This window comes from Canis aureus, chromosome 26 (genome assembly GCF_053574225.1).
Source record: "Canis aureus isolate CA01 chromosome 26, VMU_Caureus_v.1.0, whole genome shotgun sequence".
NCBI classification, from domain to species: Eukaryota; Metazoa; Chordata; class Mammalia; order Carnivora; family Canidae; genus Canis; species Canis aureus.
In genome coordinates, this window is record NC_135636.1 from 38,965,647 (window position 1) to 38,990,408 (window position 24,762).

At 51.2% G+C, this 24,762-nt stretch overlaps 1 protein-coding gene across 4 annotated transcripts in view; it reads right to left on the reverse strand.

Moving 5' to 3' along the window:
* The window catches only part of CDH22 (cadherin 22), a 67,375-nt gene that overhangs the window by 32,671 nt on the left and 9,942 nt on the right, over positions 1-24,762 (reverse strand). For 3 of the 4 annotated variants that reach the window (XM_077873435.1, XM_077873437.1, XM_077873438.1), the window contains exons 3-5: positions 12,418-12,537; positions 4,201-4,368; positions 474-667 (exon numbers count right to left, since the gene is read on the reverse strand). In XM_077873435.1, coding sequence (XP_077729561.1) covers positions 474-667; positions 4,201-4,368; positions 12,418-12,537 — 482 coding nt within the window. The remainder of the gene's footprint in view (positions 1-473; positions 668-4,200; positions 4,369-12,417; positions 12,538-24,762) is intronic. The other variant, XM_077873436.1, reaches the window with a different exon arrangement.

Consider the following 24,762-nt stretch of genomic DNA (forward strand, 5'->3'; position numbering starts at 1 on the left):
CTCCCATCATTTGCAGGCCAGTGCAGGGGATTGACCTCCTGTGGGAGAGCAGGGCTGGGGTGATGGTCTCAAAGGCCTGCGTAGCCCTGAACTGCCAAGCCCACGACCAAGTCCTGGCAGGTGGATCTTTTGCTTTTTATTTGCCCTCCATCCCCTTCCCCTAGGGACTGCTGGGTTTGTTCTGGTTCCTGAGAGCCAGCACAGTGCTTGAGAGCACAGATCCAAATCTGGTTTGAATCTGGGCTCTCCCAATGGGCTGTGCAACCTGCACTCATCACTTACCCTTTCTGTGCCTCATTTTCTCATTTGTAAAAATGGGACTGATAGCATGGCTTCTTCCCAGCTTGGTCCCGGGTCCCTGGAGAGACCCAATCCCTGGAGTGGGGTAGAGTGGGGCTCTGCAGCTGCTCTGGGGCGTCCCTGTCCCTGCCACCCTGGGTCTGCCGCCCCTGTCCCTCCTGGGGAAACCACACCTTCTGCACCACAATGATGGCCTCCTGGGTGTCGCTGTCCGTGGTGACCTTGAACACGTGGCCGCCGCCGCCACTATCCTCCTTGAGGTGGTAAGTCATATCTGTGTTCTCGCCTACGTCTGAGTCCTCGGCCTTCACTCGTCCCACAGCAGTGCCGATGGGGGCCGACTCCTGGATGCTGAACTGGTACATCTCTGTAGGGGACACAGCTGTGAACAGGGGTGGGGGGCAGCCCCTACCCCAACTCTCACCAGCTTTATCAGAGAGGAGAGGGGGGCCCAGATAGGCTCCAGCAGGGGAGTGTCTGCAAGGGGCTCCCAAGTGGGCGGTACAAAGAGGAGGGTCCTAATTCTGACCCTGGGTTGATTTGCTAACTAATGGGAAAAGTGCCGGCTGTGTTCTGGGCTTCAGTTTCCCCATCTCCCCATGAGGGGTACAGAGGAGACTCAGGCTCCAGAGTCAGTCCCAGCTGTGTAATCCTGAGCCTTGGTGTCCTCATCTGTAGAATGGAAATAGTGCCTTCCTAATGGCATTGTCATTTTCCCAATTAACTGAGATGATGAGGCATGGAAAGCACCTAGTACAGTGCCTAGCACTTGGTAGCTACTCAATAAATGCAACCAATTATGGTAAAATAGTGGAGCTTCATGCCGACTTCCTGTTGCTCTGGATGTGAATGGTATTGATTCTTTCATTTCCATGTATTTGTTAAGCGGTTATGATGTCCCCAGATGCAGTTCAGGCACTGGGATTCCAGCAACAAGCAGGATAGACCCAAACCCCAGTTCTCACAGTGCTTTCCTCTCAACAGGCAGAGAAAGACACAAACAATCACATCAGTGGAACATGTAGTCAGTCTATCAAATGGTGATAGGGACTTTGGGGAAAAATAAAGTAGGGGAAGGAGAATGGGGAATGCTGATGAGGGTATGTGTGAAGTTTTAAATAGGGTAAACAAGAAATGCTTCACTGGGAAGGTGACATTTTTGTCAAAGTCTGAGGGAGGTGAGGGAGTAGGCCAAGCAGATTGGTGGGAAAGAGCATTCCAGACAGAGGGAACAGCAGGGGCAAAGGCCTTGAGGTGGGCGCAATGCCCGGTATGTCTGAAGAATGGCAAGATGGCCATTGTGGCTACAGCAGGGAAGCAGAGCAAAAACATAAGGGAAGGAGGTCAGATGGGACACAATGGTCCCCTGCCCTCTTCCCAGAGTCAAGGTTGAGATGAGGGTGATTCGCTAAATGATGGGCCAGTGCAGGAGAAGCAGGGCCTGTGGAGCTGAGGATGGGCCTCTTGGCGTCCCCAAGGTCTGGTCACCCCTCATGTGGAGTGGCGGCCTCCGATGCATTCTCACACGGCAGCCGGAGGGGCTCTCTCTATAACATCCTGACTGTGCCACTCCCCCGAATGGAGTCCCCTCCACAGCTCCCCGTTGCCCTGTGATGAGGCCATACAAGCCCTCTGGCCTGCCTTACAGGACGCTCGCTGCCTGGCCCCTGTGGACTCCTGCAGCCTCAGCCTCCTTCTCCCTGACCCCAGCTTCACCCTGTCTGAGGTTCTTCTAATTCCTCATCTTCTAATCCCTCTCTCTATTCTCCTTTCTGCTGTGCCCTTCCCCAATTCCTGCCCTTCCTTTAGTCTCACTGAGCCGTTCCCTCCTCCAGGGAGCCTTCTCAGACCCACCTCCAGGCTCTGGTCTTGTGCCCCAGGACCTCCGAGCTCATCCCACTGTAAGGATTCCTGCATTTCCCTACTACTTTCTGCTTTTTCTCCTCCTGCTCTCTCCCCTCTCGTCCGTCCAGGGTGTGAGCTCCTGGAAGGCAGGAACCACATCCCTTATTCATCAGACATTCTCCGAACCTGGAAGAACACCAGACTGTCACATAAATGAAATGTGTGAGTGACTAAGGAGTGAATGAATGAAAAGATGCATGGGTCCACACTCGCTGGCTTAACACAAATTAAAGAGTCTGACAATAGCAAGTGTTGGTGAGAATGTGCTACAATGGACACGTGCATTTTTTTCACAGGGGGTTTGGGGGGCGGTGGGGAGAGCAGTTTGGCTTTATTTAGTAAAGCTGAAGAGGAGTCTATCCCATGAGCCAGCTATTCTGTTCCTATGTCTACACACCGGAGAAATGCATGCAAATCGGCACTGGGAGATGTTTTACAAGGTTCAGCAACGTTCAGAGCAGTGTCCTTCATCATAGCCTCAAACTGGAAACAAACCAAACGACCATCAACATGTAGTAGATAAATGATAGGATGCTGTACAGCAACGAAAATGAATACACTACAGTGACAAGCAACCACATATGATTTCATAAACATAATTTTAAGAAAGAAAGAAAGCAAGACACAAATAGTTTATATGATATAATTCTGCTCATATAAGGCTAAAAAAAACCAGGTGAAATTAAGCTATGATGTTAGGTGATGCGTATATGGGTCAATGGACTCTAAAGCAAGGAGGCGGCGATCAAAAGGCACATGGAGGCTTCTGGGGTCTGGGAGTGTGGTCTATAGGAGTGTTCGTTTTATAATTAGTTGCCAGACTGGACGTTTATATCTTACACCCTTCTGTTTGTGTGCATATTTCACAGTAAAGAAACGTTAAAAATAAAGAGAGAAGGAATGTATTTATGGATAAACAAGAGTGTTCCTGGGGCCCGGGGTCCCTCTTCTCTGCTCTGCCTCACTGCTTCCAGCTCAGAGCTGGCACAGAGCCTCACACAACTGGGCAAAAGAGTGGGTGGTCCCCACACCTCCACACGGCGCCTGGAAGCTTCCCCATCAGCTGGTGGCGGTGGGGAGGGGTTCTGTGCCTGGGCTCCCTGGAGACAGCTGGCTGGCGGCTCCACTCACCCCACTCTGAGTCCAGGCTGAGGCCCTAGGCCCCGGTGATGGTGCGCTCTCAGCTAAGGGATTGGATTCCCTTATCTCGCGGGGGTCAGTCCCCTGTGGCGGGCCTAATGTGAGAGCAGCAGACCTCGAGTAATGACTCCCCGATAGGGATCAGCCCCGCTCGCTGCGGTATTTAGTCTCTGCCAGCTTGGGCAGCTTTGCCGGCGTAGCTCTCGGGCCAAGACTGGACAGAGGGGCTGGCTGATGGGGAGGTGGGGGACTCAGCTAGAGAACCGCCCCCTCTTTCATCCCCTGTTGTGCCAGGAGAGGCAGAGAGTGGAAAGACATAATCCAGAGGCACGGAAACCTGCCCTCCAGGCTTATTGTAGGGACAGACCCATTACGCCAGACCTCAGCTTCTTCCTGCAGCATGGGTGGGCCTTGGCCTGGATCTGGCCAAAACCTCTGCCTAGATCCCTGGGTCTCTCCCCCACCCCTTCCCTTTGCAAGCTTGGGTCACCAGGCAGGTCGTCTGGGATAATATGCAGGAGTGGGGTATGTGCTGAGGGCCAGTGAGGGGTTGGAGTAGGTCCATAGGAAGCAGGAAGGTAACAGTGTTACTTGGCCGTGTGGGAAATCAGACAACTTTGAGGAACTTCTCTGCAAGAAACGGGATTGGAAGGGCACTGCGGGTAAATGCGTGACTTGGGTGGATAGACAGGCAGATTCAAGTCCCTTTTCAGTGGGAGCTTAAAGGGAAGCATGAGGTCGGTGGGTGGCTGGACACCCATAATACGCCCCATGGAAGCCCGATGGGAGGGTGCTGGGGGGTCTATCAGATGGACACAGATGCAGCCATCTCCTTCTGGAAAGGGCATCACTCACTCTGCGGGAAACGAGGTGGGTTGTCATTGACATCGGTGACCACGATAGTGACGGTGGTGGAGCCAGAGAGGCCGCCCAGCTGGCCCGCCATGTCTGTGGCCTGGATCACCACCTCGTAGCGCTCCTGGCTCTCGCGGTCGAGGTCAGGCACGGCTGTCCGGATCACGCCTGTGGGTGAATGACAGTGAGGCCGGGGATGCTCCCAAAAGCTGTGGCTGGTACAGAGACCCCTCCCCAGGCAGAGGCCAGGCTCAGGCAAGTTCGGGAGGGGAACGCAGAAGACAAGCAGGTGGCTGAACAGTACAGGTGCAGCCTCAGCAGCCACCACACACTCACGCACACTCACCCACGTGCTCGCACAGATAACTCACGATAACTCACACCTGCTTATAGAGATATGCCCTTTCATCTCTGTCAGTGGCACTCAGCAGAGCCAGCACGGAGCAGCAGTGTGGGGAGTGTTAACATGGTGAGCTGGACTCACACCCATACTCATGCACACTCACGTTGGAGTCACACTCCACTGTATACATACACCAGGTATGTCTCACACACTTAGGTAGTAAATACATAAGAACACACGAGATCACATACACACTCACACATATGCACACTCACAGCTACGAGTGCACACTCTTATTGTCACACGTCCCCCTCCCCCCTCTGGTGGAGTCATTTCCCAGTCCTTGGGGCCCCATGTGCTGGCCCAGCCCTAGATTCTCTGTCCAGGCACCAGCTAATCACTGATCAGACAACCTTTCAAGCTGTTGTTGATGCAAGAGGGGCAGGGGCAGCAGGAATGGGGGTGACCGCAAGATTAATTCTGCCGAGAAGCAGAGGAGCAGAAGGCCGAGCTTTTTGTCTCCCTGCCAGTGGGGGACCAAGGTGGAGGGGAGAGTCGATGAGGCATTCAGAGCCTCCCCCGCCACTCACTCCAACCTGCCGAGTACCAGGTGGTGACAGGTGGTGCCGGGGGCCTGCACGCCAGGTGGAGTCATGCACCAGCAGCCCCATGATGCGCCCCATAAAACCCAATCTCTGACTCCTGATGTCCCCAAACAGCCCCCAGACTCCAATAAAGATGCAAGAACGAGGGGAGAGGCTGCAGTGTGTGCATTTATGTGTGTATTTGTATGTGTAGCTGGGGGAGCCGGGGGTCAGGCAGCTAGGAGATGGCCCTGTTTTTGTGGGATCACATGGAGATATACAGAAAATGTGTGGTCTATCTAATCAAGAGTTGTACAGACTCTCTACCGGTGGCCTCCAAGACCCCATAGGCTCTCCGCTGACCCCTCCTTTACCAAGAATGTCTTCGCAAGGGCAGAGGAGCCTTGGAAGCAGATGAAATTGGGATAAATCTGAGTTCTGCCATTTTTGGGGCATGTGATCTTGAACAGATCCCTTCTTCTGAACCTTAGTTTCCTTATCTGGAAAATGGGACAATTGCAATATCTCCCCACAGAACAGGAATTCTCAACCTTGGCCTTTGGGTGGGATAATGCTCCCCACCAGCTGCCAGTAGCAGTGCGCTCCCCACCAGCCCTAATTCTGGCCAGAGTAGGTCCTCCTTGACCTGCCCCAAGGGCTGCACCCCAACACGGGGACTGGGGGGCTTCTGGTGGTGAGCAACACTCAACACGCTGCTGCTCTGCTGGTCTGTCCGCTGGCCAGCAGGGGAGACAGAAGAAATGGAGGCCAGGGACAAGAGAGATAAAGAGAGGCAGGAGGGGAGAGACCAGAGAGACAGGCCCTGGGGACAGAGAAGGGAGAGGAGAGGGAACAGAGAGCCAGAGAAGGGAGTGGCCAAGCCAGAGGGAAATGCACACTCAGAAGGGGCCAGGGAGAGAGAACAGAGAGCCAGAGAGCCAGAGACAGAACAAGAGGGGAAAGAAAGAACGGAGGTGAGAAAGGAAGACAGAGAATACCAGAGACAAAGCAAACGGCCCTTCTCACCATCGGCAGGGACACCCAGGGGACAGGGGATGGGAAAGGGGGAAGAAGATGGTAGAGGGAGGAAAGGAGAGGGCAGACAAACAGACCGACGGTGGAGTGGCCACCAGGCCAGAGACAGGGGCTCCCTGAGTGAAGCAGTCGGAAAGGCAGAGAGGGGAGCCAACCAGCGGAGCCTTACTGCGTGCTAAGCCATGTGCATGCACTTGGCATCCAGGACTGCACAGAATGCAGAGGTGGTGCTGGGATTTGGGGTGACTGTGCACCTGTGAGCTTGTGCACCAAGCACTCATGAGTAGGGCTTGGAGTGGGGCTCTGGCTGAGGAGCCATACTCATGTGGCTGCCTCCTTGTTGTCCCTGCCACTTCTAGCTCTGGAGGAAGCAGGGACACTAAAGTCTTTCCATTTGGCAACTGGTCAGGAAGCCTTGTAGATGGTCAGATGCCATCCCTGGGAGGCTAGGAGGTGGGTACCCAGATTCCATGCCACCCCTGGCCCTGGCCCTGGGATGACACCTAGGGATAGGCTGGGATGATGACAGCTCCCAATAAAGCACACCTGTTGATAGGCACACTCGGGTCACCCCCTCTCACACTGGCTCTGGCCTCGGTCATACAACTTGCTTTGGCCCATGGGACATCAGCAAGCATGACAAAAGCAGACGCTTGATAAGCCCTTGTGTTCTGGGGCCTGTCCTCCTGGAACTCCAAGACCCCCGTGCTGAGAAAAAGCCCCAAGATGAAAGGCCACCCAGAGGGAGGGGGCCCAGCCACGCCAGCTGTCCTAGCTGATCTGCCAGCTGACTGCTGCCACACGAGTGATCCCAGCAAAAGAACTGAAAAGAACGGAAGCTAAGCCACAGAATTATGACAAATAATAAACTGTTGCTGTTTTAAGTCACCATGTTTGGGGGCAGTTTGTCATGCAGCAGTAGATAATTGATGGAGAAATCATGTTCTCCGGCCTGTTTCTCTCCCGGACTCACTTATGCAGCCACATTTCATGAGAGGCTCAGCTGGCCAGAATGCCCAACGTGGCCTCACGCATATGTCTGGCAGGTGGTCCTGGCTGTCAGCTGGAGCTTCTCGTGTCTTCAGCAGGCTGGGCTAGTTTCCTTAGATGGTGGTCCTGGGAGAGAAGTGTGAAGGCTACAAGGTCTCTTAAGGCCTAATCTGGAACTTGGCAGATTCAAGACTCCACACCCCTCTCCCCCTCTCTTTTTCTCTCTACTTTTTTTAAAGTAGGCTCAAGGCTTGAACTCATGACCTTGAGAGCAAGAGTCCCAAGCTCTACCAACTCAGCCAGCCAGGCACTCCTCAAGACTTCACCTTTTAATAGGAACAGTGGCAAAGTCCCTTTACCTAGAGGGGTGGGAGGAACTGATGGTATATTTCCTTACCTGCTACATTCTGCTCCCTACCCCACCTCCCCACGCTGGGAGGAGCACCCTCGGGGCTGGTGCCTTGCTCCTGCTCTGGGGTAAAATTCCCCAATCAGTCCATGCAGTTGTTCTTGAAACCTCTGGCTCTGCAGATCCCTTCATTCACTCATTTGTTAGATGTTTACTGAGGACATACTATGTGTAGGGGTCACAGAGTCAGATATGAGGCCGTGCAGAAAGGAGGGGCTTTGGGGTCAGACTGGTTCAAGTCTACTTTCCACCATTTATATGCTATCTGACCTCGGGCAAGTTCTTGAGTGCCTCTGAGACTCAGTTTCCTATTCTATAAAATGGGGCTACCCAGTTGGAAGGCTTTTAAGAGAATTAAAAGAGACAAAGTTTCCAGTGGCAGGTCTCACATTCTGGGGATGCCATGATGATCCCCCCCATCCCAAGACCTGGATTGGGTACCTGACTAATAAGCTCCGTGAGGGCAGAGATTCGTACTGACCTTGTTCATCATCTTAGAGTCTGGAACATAGTAGGCGTTCAATAAACATTTGAACTGTCTGACCTACTGCCACAGACCCTCTGTCTCTCCTCTCACAGGCAGGGTGTCATTATCTATTTGTTTCTGGCTTCTCTGTTAGAACAAAAGCCCCCTGTGGGGCAGAAACCAGATCTAGTGTATCATCCTGACCCCAGGATCTGGCACTTTGAAGGTGCTCGGCAAAGATTTGTTTCATTCATCCCAGGAAAACAGACGTCTCTGGTCCAGTTGAGAATTTTCAGCAGATAACTTGGAGCCTCTGAGAAACTCTTTCTATTCTTCTGGGGGTGGGGGTGGGCAGGGGCTGGAAATTAGAACCTGGCCACGGCTCCCTGCAGCCCCATCCTCGCCCATCACCCTAGTTTCAGCTGTTGTCCTCGCCACCCCCCGCTGTCCCCTCCAAATTCTGCAGAAGGGGCCCTGGAGCCCAAATGATGCCTCATTAGCCCGCAAATGCCAACCCTGTCGCCCCTGTGGGGGGCTTGCTGGCAGGCCTGGCCTTTAAAACACACAAGTTAATTCCTCCTCTGGCACTCGGCCTCATGGCGCCCCGCCTCCTCCTTTCCCTCACACCTTCCTCTCAGGGCCCGTTCCGGCTCTGCTCCCTGCTATCTGCACAGCAAGAACAGACTGTACCTCGCAGCATCTGCTAAATATAGACCTGCATCAGCGGAATATTCCTGGCTGGGGAAATGGAGCTGGGGCTGGGAATGGCACCAGGGCGGCTCCTGCAGTGGGGCTGAAGGCAAGGGGAGGAAAAAATCTGGTCCTTCCTGGGAAATGTCGGACAAGACCTTCTAGGACTAAGAACGTGGAAGACCCTAGGACAAGGACTTGATTTGCGCTTCTTCTCCTGCCTCGCTCGGTGCCCACTCACTGGCCTCTTGGGAACCGTTCCCGCCCTCCTGGGCTCTCCAAGCCCTCCCACTTGCCACCCTCTTCCTGATTCTCTGCAGCGGGGGATGCTCTTTCTTAGAACCTGGCCGTCCTCCTCACTTTCTTGGAATCTGGTCCTCCATCTGCTCACCCCCACCACCTCCCAGACTCAGTCCTGACCCCTCCCTTATTTCTGTCTCTTTCTCCCTTTCTGAAAGAGGATTGACTCTAAGGGCCCCCTCCTCAGGCTGAATGAATGAAGGCTTTGGTAGTGATAGCAGCCCCTTGGTTTACCAGTAGGTACCAGGTATTGTGCTGAGCACTCCATATGCTTGCTCTTCCCTTGGCCTGCACATTCCTTTCTAGATACCGACCAAGGGACTCATACCCTTCCTTCATCCATATCTCTGCCCGAGGTCACCTCCCCAGAAAGGCCTGTCCTGATTCCTTCACCTAAATCTATCCCCTCACCCTGCTTTCTGTGTCTTCCTAGCACTCATTATGCTATAAATGCATATGCTTATTTTCCATATTCCCTACTTGAATTAAAGCTCCATGAGGGTAGGGCCTTGGATTTGCCTCCTGCCATATGCTTAGAGCCTAGAACAGAGCCAGGCACATAGCAGGCACTCACTAAAGAATTGTTGAGTGAAGGAAGGGACTCTCCCATTGGATCTTCACAACAATCATGTGAGATGGGAATTACTATCCTTCTTGTACACATGGGAAACCAAAGCTTAAAGAGCCCCAGTATTCAGGGAGCTCTGGGCCCATATTTCAGATGGCCTACTAGATGTTCTAGATGTTTCTTTCTTCTCCTCTCTCCTCTTAAAGCCACTATGGTTAAAAATGGAATTAATTAGCTCTGCATCAGATCCCAGGACACATTCACTAATTCTTCTGCTCCTACTTTTTCTAATCCATATTCCTCCTTCTGTTTCTGTACACGGTGCCCCTTCCCATCCCAGGCCCCAAAGCTGGGAATCCCCAGATTCGTTCCTCAATCTACTCCCCTACATCCATCCAGGTGCCCAAGGTTTGCCCTTGGCAGGATCTCACTGTCATCCCTCCTTCTCCCTCCTCGGCATCTCTATTAATCTTCACCATCAATCCTGTGTCATCTCTGGCTCCCTAACTAGATAGATCAGGTTAAGGAGTCTGGGTGGGAGGCCGAGAAAAGGCGCAGGCCTTGGTGTTTGTCCTTTGGGGCTCTCTGCTGGGCATCCCAAGCTACGGAATCTCCCTGAATTCAATTCCTGCCTCTGAGCCATGCTAGAGAGAGCAGCCCGAGGGATCTTGTTAAAATGAAAACCTGAGCATGTCACTTCCCTGCCTAAAAGTCATCAATGAACCCAGAGTGCTGGTGAGGAGGAGGGGAAACAGGCGCCTTCCTATGTGGCTCTCGGGAGTGTAATCTCGTACATTTCGGTATTATCTATCCGAATTCCAAATGCATGTGGTCTTTGACCCAGCTTTTCTACTTCCCGAAAATTATCCTGCAGATACACTCACACAAGCACAAAATGATATATGTATGAGGTTATTCACTGTAGCATTGTTCGTTGTAGCAAAAGATTGGAAACAGCGTAAGTGTCCATCAATAGGGGACTGGTGAAATAAATTTTAGTGTATCCACAACAGCTGTTAAATAAAAGAATGAGGAAGCTCTTTATGTACTGATATAGAATAATCTTCAAGATGTATTGTTAAGTGAAAAAGGCAAGCAGTGTGTATAGTGTGTGTTTATAGCTACCATTTCTGTAAAAAAAAATAAAACAAATACATGTACCTATTTTCTTGTACATGCATAGAATAGCTCTGGAAAGATACCCAAGAAAATTACATTGGTTGCCGTGGGGACCCAGACTGGGTGGCTGGGGGACTGGAAGGGGTGAAGAATTTCCACTAAATGTCTATTTTGACTACTTTTAAAATTTTGAATCTTGAAATGTGTTATCTATTAAAAAAACAATATTTTTTTAAGTGAATGAGTCCAAGGTCTCATAGGATATATACATCAAGTGGCTACCTTTGGGGCTGCAATTAGGGGATGAGGGTGGGAAGCACCTTTCTTTCTTTCTTTCTTTCTTTCTTTCTTTCTTTCTTTCTTTCTTTCTTCCTTCCTTCCTTCCTTCCTTCCTTCCTTCCTTCCTTCCTTCCTTCACATTTCTTTAATGTTAGAGTGTTTCCTAAAATGTATTACTTTTGCAAGGAGAAAAAAATGACAAAGATATTATGTGTAAAATAATACAATTGTAACTATGCTCATAGCCTGGAATCCTTAACTCCCCACCCCCCAAAAACAAATACACAAATGAAAACCCAAAACCTAGATCACACACACACACACACACACACACACACACACACACCCTTTCCCATTACCCTTAGAATAAAATCCAAGGTCTTAAGGCTCGCTTCTACTAGGCCCAGTAGGGCCCCTGCCAGCCAGTCCATATCACATCTGAGCCGGCCTGCTTCCCCAGTCCTGAGCTGCTTACAATTCCCCTCATGCCTCAGGCAGTTCTTTCCCTCCTAGTTTTGCCTGCACCATGCCCTCTGCCTGGAGTGCCCGTCTCTGAATCCCAGTCTGGCCAACACCTTCTCATCCTTTGGAGATCAGCTGCTTCCGCCTCCCAGAACCTTGCATCCTAACTGCCCATGCATCTTCCCTTCGCCCCAACCCTCACAGGACTGTGAGTCCCATGATAGCATCTGATAAACATCCTGTGGTGTGCGGTCTCCCCTCTCCCCTTCACTCCTGCCCTGCCCCTCCCATCGGGGGGAGGGGGAGAACACCGCCCTTGGCATCAGCAGCTGCGCCCAGCTGCGCAACCTCAGTGAAGCACTTCACTTCTCTGAGCCTGTCTCCTGCTCTGCCCTCCCTGCCGCTCGGGCAGGGCCCCTCAGGGACATAATCAGGTTCTAAGTTCAGAGAAAGTGAAATAGGGACTGTGTTTGATGGCGTTGGGGGAGGGGAAGAAGCCAAGAAGCCATCCTTCCCTAATGGTCTCTGTCTCTGTCTTTCCATCAGATCCTTGACAACTGCCCTTTGAGCCGAGCTTTCACAACTGCTGAAAGGTGCCCTTCACCACCTGACCCTCCAAACGACACTTACGGCCGACCTCAAAGGGCTCCAGACACACTTGCCTCAATTTAGCTCCAAGGACAAGAGGGCCGCTTAGTTGCGACCTCGGAAGTCCTTTCAGGGCACCCATGGCGGAGGCATCCTGCCTCTTTGTTTCTCTGCGAGTCTTGCAAGTGCCCCCCTCCCCACGCCCCTTCCTTTTCTGTTCCTCAGCGGTTCCCTCTTTCTGCCTGGCCGCCCCTCCCGCCCTGCAACCCTGCAACAGGCTAGATGCCTCCGCGCTGTCCAGTCAGAAGGCTGAGAGCGGACCTCAGTCCATCCTCTGGCCCCGCCCCTCCGCGCCCCCCGGCCCCGCCCCGCCCCGCCCCTCACCGGTCTTGGGGTCCACGGTGAAGTGGTGCTCGCCATCCAGCACGCTGTACACCAGCCGAGCGCTGCTGCCGTACGTGGGGTCATCCGCATCCGAGGCCATCACCTGCATCACCGACGTGCCTGGGCCCGGGGGACCAAGCGAGACGGGGAGTCACCTGGGGCTGCTGTGCTTGTCCTCCCCACCCCAGGGAAGCAGGGGGAGGAGATCCAAGCTGGAGGTCCCGGAAGCTAGTCCCCTCACAGTCCCCATCCTCAGTCCCGCTTCCTGATCTGGGGCCTTCCTGTGGTACAAGCATGACCACTAGAGTCAGACCTGGGTTCAAATCTCCCTTTGGTGGCTCCTAGCTGCAGGACTCTGGCAAGGGAAGGCAGCCTCTCTGAATCTGTTTCCTCTTTAGCAAATAGGGAATAATCCCAGTCTTTGGTCCTTGAGGTTGAGGGAACGCACTTTAAATTCTCAGTGCAGACGGGGCTCAACCTCAGTGGGCAATGCCAATGGTGATCTTCATCAGTTAAGGTCATTACTTTCAAACTTAGAGCCAGGACTGGAAACCAGTCACCTGACTCCCAAAGCAGGGGTCCTTCTACCCCACCCCCAACCCCTCTTGATTCCTCAAGGGAATTCTGTTTTTCTTCCCTCCCTCCTTACCCTCCCCACCAACAGGATGGGGATTGGGCAGCCCAGAAAGATAACCAAGTTCACTGAGGCAGTGTCTTTTGGATCTGGGGCCAGAGGATGGCTGGACCAGCTTTCCTTTTGGGAAGTAGTTGGCTGTGGGCCCTGGCGCCCTCCTTGCTCTTCCTCCGGGTGTCCAGACAGTCCCCCACCCCCAGACACACATGCACACACACAGACACACACACACACACTTCTCCACATGCTCCGCACGCTCTGCACGTAGGCTGCTGGGGAGAGTATAAATTGGATAAAAGTCCATCAAACAGCGGCAATTAAGTTATTGATTTTCGACGCTGCCTCATTAAACTGGGAGCTTCTCTCGGCCTGTCCCAGAGATGCCTCTAATTTGACATCATGTTCAATTTGACGAAATCAGGGCTTGGGACGTGAGGCTGGACAGGATGAGGGTGAGGGTGGGGTGGGGGAGGGGTGGGGTGGAGAAGCAGGCAAAGCCTTCTGGTCCATCTGAACCTTTCCAGAAAGGAGTGGGTGAGGTATAAGACCCAAGAGGGAATCAGTTAGGGCTCAGGATATGACCTAGGGGGATGAGACTCAGACATCACTTCAAGGAGATAGATGCCTTCTTTTGAGTGCCCTGCTGGTGAGGGGATGGGGCCTGGACCCCCTGAGGTTCTGGGTGGGGCCCTCCTGGGGCTGGGTTGGACTCTCTGGGCCAGGAGAGTGGCATGCTGGGAGGGAAGGCCCATTCACAGCTTGGCTAATGAGTGAGGCTCTAGAAATGCTACTGCAGCAATTCTGCTAAGCCCAGCCTGCCGCCCGCCTCTCCCGCCTCCAGCCTGGGGCCCTTGATCATTCCAGACAGACACATGTATTTATTTTTCACTCTTTTGCATTTCTCATTTCGCTCTCCATGCCCCCCCTCCCAGCCTGAGCCTCCTAAACTGGCCCTGCAATGCGCCTCTCTTTGGCAGCTCCTGCTCCACGTCAACCATGTCAGGGTTGCCCATAGAATCCAAAGAAGGGATTTGAGCATGCCCCCTCCCTCTTGATGCATGGTGCCTAGGGTCTCCTACTCATGGCCAAGGACATAACCCCAAGGTGCCTCCTATTATACAGAGAGAGGAGAAAGAAAGAAACTCCTTTTGAGCACCCACTACATGCCCAGCTTCACCAAGCACTTAAACCCATCATCTCTAATCCTCATTGTATTTCCAAGAAGCAGAGTGGGCCCCTCTAAGTTACAGGCAAGGAAACAGGTCAAACAGGTAAGAAGACTTGACCAAGAGCACAGAGAGAGGAAGTGGTAGAATTTGAACCCAGGACTCTGAGCTCAAACCCTGCTGGGTGATAGTCAGCACAGGCAGAGTGGCCCCGTGTACTGAATCACAATCAGGGATGACTCTGCCACCTACTAGCAGTTTTACCTTGAACATGTCACAAGCCTCCTTGTGCCTCACTTTTCTTATTTGCGAAATGAAGATGATGGTAACTACCAAACTCCGGGGATTGTTTTGAGAATTCAAATAGCCTTCCTTGTTCAGCACCGAGGACAGTGCCTAGCCCATGCTAAGAATTCAATAAATGCAGGTTGTTGTTGTCTTGGGAGGCACGGCATGCCCCTATACAATAGAACAATCATGCCTCCCTCACAGACATGCTGAAAAGGGAGAAGATATATAAAGCATCAGGCTCATGGTGGGTGCTCAATAAATAGTGGTTGTTGTAACTGTTATGAGAGAGGGTCTCCCTGTCACTCCCCTCTATTTGTTCCCCCCACCCCTTGGGCAAGGCACAATGTCGGGCTGAGTGACGCCCCAGGGACATGGCTGCCCCCCTTCTCTCTCCCTGGCTGCATCCCAGGGACTCCTGCGGGGATGATGGAATCATTTCCCCAATCCAGGATTCTTTATTGCAGCCATTACAGTTAATGCCTACACGTGGGGATGGTGAAGGGTCAGTGATTCACCACTGGCTCCCCAGGCTCCAGACCCCCTCCTACCTTCTTCACAAGTCAGCAGCTCCCCAGAATGGGCAGATAAAAGGGTTCTGCGCTTGTGGCTGTTACGGAATCACCTCGGGGTCATCCCCCCTCCATTCAGCAGCTTGTATTTTTATAATGACTATCACATCCACTCCCACCTTTAGTTCTCAGAGCAACTCCATGATGTAGATGCAGTGGTGTACTGGTACATGTGTAACCATCGGCTCCAAAGGCTAGACGGGTGAGGAAGAATGCCTTGCCTTGTAGTGTTTGTTGATTTCCATGGTGTAGAGACTCTCACCATGGCCAATTTCAAGCTACCAATGTGATACCAAGTGGCTCACAAAACAGAAAATCAATATCTGCCTATTGTGAGCTGATACGGACCAACACAGTACAATCCTGCATCATTCCCATTTTACAGATGAGGAAACTGCTATGCATGGTGAAGGGTGAAAAATGTGAATAAATAAAGATGAAGCCCTTTATCACATATCATTATTCAATGGTCATGATAGATTATGTTTATTGAATAACTCCTTTGTGCTAGATCCTATGAGAAGTACTTTATGTATGTTACCTCATGGAATTTATAAAATAGTCTTGAAGTAAGCTCTATTAAGATTTCCACTTTACAGATGAAGAAATGAGGCTGAGTGGAGTTAAGTAAGGAAGCCCTTTGTGCTTCAGTCTCCTCACTTGTGAAATGAAGGTAATATTACTGCCAAACTCTCAGGATCACTGTGAGAACTCAAATAGTTTTCCATGTTCAGAACTGAGTTCACTTGGCAAGGAAGCAGGAATGGCAGGATTCAAACCCAGGATGATCTGATGTCAACCCCCATTCGTGCCTGGCCTTATAAAGTAGGAGGAGGGAGGTCAGTAGGAGTAGGAGACAGGCAAGTAAGAGAGGGAAGAGTGGAGAAAGGGGAGGGAAGGATGAGGAGGGGAGTGGCAAGGAGTTCCTTGCATTCAGGATTCTCCCTGCCCACAGCTGGTCAAGCTCAGACTTCTAGAAGCAGGGTTGGGATTAGCTAGGATGAACTGGTCGCTGTCCGTGGTGCTGTCAGCCAACTCTTCATCTACGAGGGGTTAAGGGCCTCTAGCCAGGCTGGCATAGGAAACGTTGCCTAAATGATTCTTGGATAAACAAGATCTCAGAGCAGAGCTCCACATGGAATGTTAGATGTGGAAAGGTTGGTCCTTGGAGAGCACAGAAACCAGTGTTTCTTACCCTGGCTGCACATTAGAATCTCTTAGGAGCTTTAAAATAAAACTGATGCTGAGCCCCACCCCAGACCAATTCTCTAGGACTCTCCTGGGATGGAACACAGGCAGGGGTATTTTTAAAAGCTCCCACAGTGATTCTAAAGTGCATCCCAAGCTAAGAACTGATGTTCTAGACCAAACCCCTCATTGAACTGATGAGGAAACTGAGTCATTGAGCAGAGGCAGAGGCTCAGTGACATCCCCCAGATTCTATCATTAGTAAGTGGTAGGGGAAGATTGAAACCCAGGTCTGTGCGGCCATCATGTCACCCTCCTGGATTCACTGTGCCTATACTGAGACTGACATCAGGAAGGAAGAAACAAGGACAACACATGCCACCAAGTCAGCAAAGCTCCTCCCAGGCAAAATCAGCATGAGACATCAGATTCTCCTGCGAGGAGATGAGATGAGGTGGGCTTTGGCATCAGAGAGTCTTGGGTTCAAATTCTACCACTTCTTCACTCTGTGCCCTTGGTCAAGTCTTTCTCCCTGTTGACCTCTTTCCTCACCTTTGGTCTAGAGGGGGCCCCTCTGCCTCCCAGAGATGCTCTGAGGACTAGAAATGATGGATTTATTTGGCTGATAAAGCTGGATATGTAGCAGCTCTCAAGAGTTTATTCCTCTCTTGTCTCTGACTTTTCTCCCTGCTTATCTCTCTGAGTCTCTGTCCTTCTGCCCCTTGTCTCTCTGTCTCTGACCCACTTTCTACCTCATCTCCCCATGCCATCTTCTCTGTCACTTATCTCTGGGCCTGCCTCCTACCCTTCTCCCCCACTTCCTCCTCCCCTGCTGGCACATTCCTGCCTCTCCTGCATATCATTAGGCTGCCCTAGTCGGGCAGCTGGAAGCTGTGAAGGCAGCGCTGAATGGGCAGAAGGTCTCTGGGACTGTGTGCTTGGCCTGGAGTAGGAGATGCCTGGGCACCAGTATCAGGAGGGAGGGGGCATGGCCACCCTTCATCTCTGGTTTATCTGGGTGGCTCTGACATGTTTTGCCATGGAGCCAGAAATGGAACCCATGGCCTGGCCCCCAAGCCAGAATTCTTTCCTTTCTTGTCTCTTATCTTTGTTATCTGTGAGGTCCAACTGCAGCCCAGACTTGGGCTCTAGAGCCCCCAGGGGGAGCTCCCATTGACTCAGGAGGGAGGTGGTGCTGCATGGAGGGAGCTCCAGGATTGAAGTCATCCCAGCCCTCTCCTGGGCTGTGTTGGCTGTGGGAAAATGGACCTGACTGGGCCTCAGTTCCCCTTCTGTAAAATGGAGATAACACGTCATCCTCCTTGCCTCCCTGGAGGAGGGAGGCCCTTTAATGAGATGAAAGAGATGAAGCAGTTTGGAAAAGAACAGAGTCTTCCCACAAAAGAACTAACAAACAAACGAACGAGGTGACCAAGTGTCATTATTATGAAGATGTTTGTAATTATTACCATCCTGCCTCTTCCCTACCTCCCTTTGCTGCCCTGCTGGGCCTGGGGAAACCCTCAGCTCACATTTAGCTTCTCAAACATTTATAAAAAATGAGTCCCACCCCCTGCTGCTGCCAGAACTGCACGGAATGCTTTCTATTAAAAATTAAAAACCACTTGTCGAATCCCTGGGAACGTTCAGATAACACGGGGAAACAAACCCCTTCTCAAACTCTCCCTCCCAACTCCCTCTTTGATCATCACTTATAATGCTGGCTCACGGGGCTGGCCTTCACAGCTTCCGGCTGCCCGGCCAGGGCAGCCTAATGATATGCAGGAGAGGCAGGAATGTGCCAGCAGGGGAGGAAAAGGTGGGGGAGAGGGGTAGGAGGCAGGCCCAGAGATAAGTGACAGAGAAGATGGCACGCGGAGATGAAGCTAGAAAGTGGGTCAGAGACAGAGAGACAAGGGGCAGAGGGACAGAGACTCAGAGAGATGAGCAGGGAGAAAGTGGGATAACAGATACCCAGAACTTCGGGAAGAAATCAGGACAGAGACAGAGAGATGAGCATCAGAGAGGCAGAGATACATAGAGACGGAGAAAATGGAACACAGAATGTGACAGAAAAAGGCAGAAATGCACAGATAAAGTCAGAAAGTAGACTTCTATAGAAACAGAGACAGGCAGAGATACATATTAAGCAAGAGGAGAGTGGGAGAGAGTGGGAGGGGGGAAAAGGAGAAGAAACAATTTTGGTTCAATGGGATGAGGGTGCCCTATGTTGCAAACACGCTTCTCCAGAGCCTCCAGTGACCTCTGGGACACTGTCCCCTCTCTTTCGCCTCATAGATTCCAGGCATGGACTCACCCATGAATGCATGTGGGGATCTAATCTGTACCCCCCTCCCCCAAGAGAGGGCTTTCCTACCATCCCAATTTGAGAAATTTATGCTCTTCTGTCCTTTACGCATTTAAGTGGAACCCTCCAGTAAGTAGTCTGGTCATCCTGTTTGTTTGGGACAGCAACATTGTAAGTATCTGCAATAGCATCCCTCTGCTTGTTGTAGAAAGCAAACTTTTTTTTTTTTTTATCATAATTCAGTTCCATTCAGTCACCCAACACAAATGAAGCACCCACTGTGTGCTGGACCCTTGAGGGCAGGATGGTGGCTTTGTCACCTTTGTACCCACTGCCGTGTAGACGCAGGGCCCAGCATAGAGTAGGTGCTCATGTTTGTTGAATAATTTGTTGATGGAAACGACAAAGAAAGGCACGGATACGCTCTTTGCTGTCCAGGTTCCCAGGGCCATGGGGATGACTCCTGAGGGCCAGGGCCTCTCTGCTCCTCCTCATCACCTCTCCCCACCAGAAATCTCCGGTCCTGTTCCCCCCAATCCTGGATGGTGAGAGCCAGTGCCGTTGCTAGGCAAGGAGATATTGCACATATAGATCTTCCTGGACTTTAATTAAAAACATCTTTAGAAGTTGTCTCTGCAGAGGCCAGCGATTGATTCCTGGCTTGGGCCTGAGGGCTGCTGAGCCACACTCTCTCTGGCTGCAGATAGGACAATCAGAGGCTCCCAGCTTGTTGCTGCCCTCCCCAAATGAGGCCCTTGGGGAACACACTGCCTCCTGCCTTCCTCCTTTCCTCCCTGCCACTGTCCCCCGCCAAGCACTGGACTCAGCAATCAGATAGTGTGCTCTTCCAATCTTATTTCCTTCCCCTTGTGAGCCTCAATTTCTTCAGCTATAAAATGGGCATGTTAACGCTTGGCCCGAGTGCTCCTGGTGGGGATGAAATGAGATCAGGGATGTGAAAGTGCTTTGCAAGCTGTAAAGTCCCTGGGCATGGCTGTTTCCCACTAGAGCCGAAGCAAGTGGCTTGGATTCTACTTCCAGGTTCTGGGTCCAGTTCTGGCTCTAGCTCTTACTCTGGAAACCCAGGCAAGTTACTTTATCTCTCTCTGCATTTATTTCCTCATTGGTTAAATGAAGACAGTAATACCTGCCCTGCTTATTTCCCAGGATTGTTGAGAATAAAGGGAAATAGATCCGTGAAAGCAGTGTTGGCTGACAGCTGTTATTTAGTAAATGTCCCAAGAAGTGCGGCCTGTATTACAAAACAGCCTTTCCATCTATTAAAGATGCTGCTCACTAAGGAACTAGAATACATGGGAACCCAGCTCTGGTAGAGCTCCTGCCCATGTCCACATCTTGTTGAACCCCAATCCCATGGTCCAACAATGCCAATCCTATGCCCAAAACTGCCCCATTCTCCTGCCTTTGCTCACAGCAGACATCACTAATCGTTTGTGGTGCTTTCTCCTGAGCTTGAATGGGGCCTCAGACTGTCTCAACCAACCCTACAGTCACTATCAATTGATCAGAGATCAATTGACCCCAGAGATGAAACTGATGGGCCACCACTCTGAGGTCAGGCGAGGGTCTTGCTCATCTTTGCATCCCCACATACCTAGCAAAGTGTCATGTACACAGTAGGCACTAATGTTTATTGAATTGAAAGCAACTGCTTATTTTTCTATCCCCTTGGGGCTATATACATAGATAAAGTAGGTGCTAATAAATGTTTGCTAAGTTAGGTGACTCATCTTTGCAACCCCTACAGAGCCAAGTACACTGGAGGCCTTGTACATAATGGGTGCTAATAAACATTTGTGGATTTAATTCAATTACTTATCTTTACATCCCCTGCAGTGCCCGGAATAAAGTAGTGGCTAATAGATGTGTGTTGGATTGAACTTCTCATTTCTGTATCCTCAACAGTGCCAAGCATACCATCTTATACATAGCTGGCATTCATAAGTAGGTGGAGTCGAACTGGGCACGAAAGCCCTACGAAATCTTGCTGTCCACTGGTCAGGTTGTGACACTTGTGGGAAGGGGTCTGGTGTCCCCAACATTAAGAGATTGTCTAGTCCAAGCCTTTTCTCTCAAAACTCACTCTTGTTGATTTCACCTAGCCTCAGGCTTTAAGTTCCTTCTCTCTGCTGATGACGTCCAATATTGTATCTCTGACCCTGATCATGCTCCTGACCTCCAGACTCAGAGACCCAACTGTCCCCTTGACAATTCCACTTGGATTTTTTAGTAGACATCTCAATCTTAACATGCTCAAGAGTGAAGTCTTGAGTTTGTGCTTTAATCTTGCTCTTCTCAGAGCATTCCTCATCTTAGCAGCTCCATTCGTCCAGTTGCTCAGGCTAAACACATCATTACCCTTGGCTTACCTCTATCTCACTCCCCATATCCAATCCCTCACAAACCCAGTTGGCACTGTCTTCAACATGCATCCAGAATCCCATATCTTCTCACCTTCTCACCTGATCTGAGTCCCCATCACCTTTTGCCCGCGACCTGCCTCCTCACTAATCTCCCTACTTCCAACCTTGTCCCTTACAGCCCATTTTCGACATGGTGGCCAAGAGGCCAGCCTTTAAAAGTTTAAGTTGGATCACATCATTCATCTTTAAAATGGCTACAACGTCCTACAGGATCCGGTTTCCAGTACCTCCTTTGATCTCATTGGACATGCTCCTCCCTTCACTTACTCTTCTCTCCACCCATACTGACCCCCTGCTATTCTCAAACATGACAAACACACTATGCCTCAGGACCTTTGCACTTGCTGTTTCCTCTGCCTGTGCATTCTTCCTTCAGCTTAGTGGTTCTCCAAGTGTGGTTCCTGAGCCAGCAATAACAGCGTCACTTTGGAATTTATTAAAAATACAAATATTTCTAGTGGCCGGACCTACTGATTCAGAAACCCTGGGGGAGAAGGGGCATCAGTCTGTATTTTAACAAGCCCTCCAAGTAATGTGGATACACAATACAGTATGAAAACTACTGTTTCAGGGATGCCTGGGTGGCTCAGGGGTTGAGCATCTGCCTTTGACTCGGCATGATTACGGGTCTGGGGATCGAGTCCCACATCGGACTCTTTGTGAGGACCCTGCTTCTCCCTCTGTCTATATCTCTGTCTCTCTCTGTGAGTCTCTCATGAATAAATAAATAAAATCTTAAAAAAAGAAAAAACTGTTTCACATAGCTCCTTGGTTCCTTCAGATCTTTGTTCCAATGTCCTCCTTTATTTTTTTTTTTATTTTTTTTTATTTATTTTATTTTTTATTTTTTTTCAATGTCCTCCTTTATAAAGAAAGGCCCACCCTGATTCCTCTATTTAAAATAGCACTCCCTCAGTATAATGCCAAATTCCCTTGGTTTCACAGCATTTATATACCACAGGACCTCTAATATACTGGCTTGTTCATCTCTTTCCTGTCTCTCTCTCTCTGCTCTGGACGTAGGCTTCCTAAGAATCCCCAATGCCTGGAACAGTGCCTGGCACAGAGTAGGCACTCAATAAACATCTGTTGCATGAATGAAGCCCCTCAATACTTAGAAGGGAACTTGGTGCCCAGAGAGAGGCAGGGACCTCCCCAAGGTCATGTAGGGAGCCAGGCCTCCTGACTGTCAGCTACAGGACCTACTTTGCTGCATTAGGCTCAGCTTGGCTGGTGTGCCCCTCCTCAGAAGTGCGGCTCATTGGAGGCCCCCGGCACACTTCCCTTCCTTTTTAAGCTGTGAGTGGTTTAATTTGCGAGCAGTGCTGTCTTTCATGTCCCAAGCTGTGTCCCTGCTCCCTCTGATCTTCGAAGCTGCCCAGACCCTGGTGCCGCTTGTCAGCCCCGCCCTCCTCAGCCCAGATCAGGAGGCTCAGTAATTGTGTCTGATTTTCAAAGCTGCCTGGAGTCTCCACGAGCACCCCGGTGTCAGATTTGCTTCCTCTTCAAAAAGTTGCTTAAATGAAATAAACTAATTTAATTTCTGTTTCCTCCTTCTCCCTCCCGGGTTCCTTGGCTTGTCTGCGTTGAATCCAATGCCAGACTCTTTCCTGAGCAGAATGTCAGAGTCCGTGGGCTGGGAGGGGGAGGGGAGGCAGGGCAGGGGCTCTTCAGGCTGATACTCATGAACCCGGGGCTGGCTCTGCTTCCTACAATCTGGGTGATCTTGAATGTGTCCTTGCCTTTCTCTTGGCCTCAGTCCCCCCAAGTGTGACACAAGCACTCTTGCCATTCCCAACAGCCTGGGAGGCAACTCTTGGCTGGCTCAGGCACTGACTTGCTATGTGACAGTAGGCCCATTTCTCCCCTCCCAGCCTCAGTGTTCATATCTGTTCAATGGGGATGCTACCACCAGTCCCCCCACCGCTCACAGTTGAAGTTGGGAGTGGAGTGATGGATGAGCACCTGGTGGATGCCTCCCTCTGGAGTCCCCTGTCCCCACCTATCTTCCAAACTGTAGCAGAGGGAGCTTCCTAAATTCCATGTCTGCCCACATGGCTCCCTTGCCAAAGCCCTTCCCAGCTCCCATGCTTCCCTCAAGTCCTTTGGGGGTGGCTCCTGCTTTCACCTCCTGCCTCACCTCGTGTTACCTCTCTGGCCTCTTCCATGTGGAAATGTGCAGGTCCATTTGGGATGAAGAGAGAGGCAGGGCTGTGATTTGAGTCAGTGAGTAGGGGCTGCTGGACCGGGGATATCAGGGGCTTGAGGTGCCCCTGACTTGCTAGGTGACCCTGGACACGTCATGGCCTCACTGAGCCTCAGTTTACCCCATTTGCAAAACTGATTTCTAAGTAATCACTGGGCTCTGAAAGTCTGTGGGTCTTTGCTACTGACAACTTCTGATGCTCTCTCCAGTGAACCTGTATGTTGAAGTGCCTTTTGTAAGATCTCCACTTGGCTGTCTAATAAGTACTTCCAACATTAGCACTACAGCAACCAAACTCCCGATGTCCCTCACTCAGTCCCCGAGATCTGCCCCTCCCGCTGATCCTCCCATCTCAGCAAATGGAAATCCCATCTATTTAATTGCCCAGGTCAAAATCCCTGAATTGTCTCTCTTTCACACCCCACATCCCATTCATTAGCAAATGCTTTCAGCTTCTTCTCAAAATATATCCCAAAGCCGACCTCTTCTCAGTACCCTTACTGGTCCCACCTTGTTCCAAGCCACCATCATTTCCCGCCGAGGTAATTACAATATACTCCTCTGCTTCTGTCCTTGCCCCATGCCCCAATCCCACCACCATTTGATCGTCATAGAACAGCATGGGATCCTGTTAAAACTAAGTCATATCATGTCACTCTGCTGAACAAGCCTCTCTACTGACTTCCCAGCTTTCTCAGCATAAAAGTCAAAGTCCTGACTGTGGTCCACAGGGCTACACAATCTGATTGCCTTTCCACTTCTCCTTGTGGCTTTTGCATGGACTGTTCCCTCTGCCTGGAATGCTCTTCCTCCCAGGACCCATCCTTCACTTTCTTCAGGTCTCTGCTTCAATATCATCTCAGAGAAGCCTTCCCAGTCCAATGATCTGGACTTTCCTTACTGCCTATCTTCCTCAGCTGAAAGGTTCCCTCCGTGAAAGAGAGGCTTGCAGCCTCCTTGACACTCTGTTCCCAGGGCCCAGCACATAGTAGGTCCTCATACACACTTGTCAAATCAATAAATTAATATGCTCAAAAAAAAAGACACATAGCATGGCATACGCATGCACAGGCCTTAAAGTGCCATTTGACCAGCCATGTACATGCACACACATGTGCAAATGCATACACCCATCAGGCACACGTGCACCCCTGTGTGCGTGCACACCAGTTTGCACCCACCTCCCTGCCCCTGCCCTCACTGTTCCGTGTCCTCCCACTGTCCCTCTGTGTCCACCCTTATCTCTGGTGCACTTCCCTCTCTTTCATTGCTGGCTGCTGCCTCTACCCACCAATCTGCCAGATTTAGCCCAATCTGGGGAGGCGGGGGCTGACAGCACCCTCTCCCACAAACTCAGACACCCCTGCCTCTGACATGCATCAGCAGAACTGGAAGGTCCAGAGAGGGGCAGCTTGGAGGCCATGACCACAGTGCGGCAGGGATGGAATGAGGTGTCTAGGACTGAGGGCCACTGCTCTCTGCCCAGCCTGGTGTGCAGGTGCTTGGGCTAACCCAGTGGGTAAGAAGATGGCTGTGCCC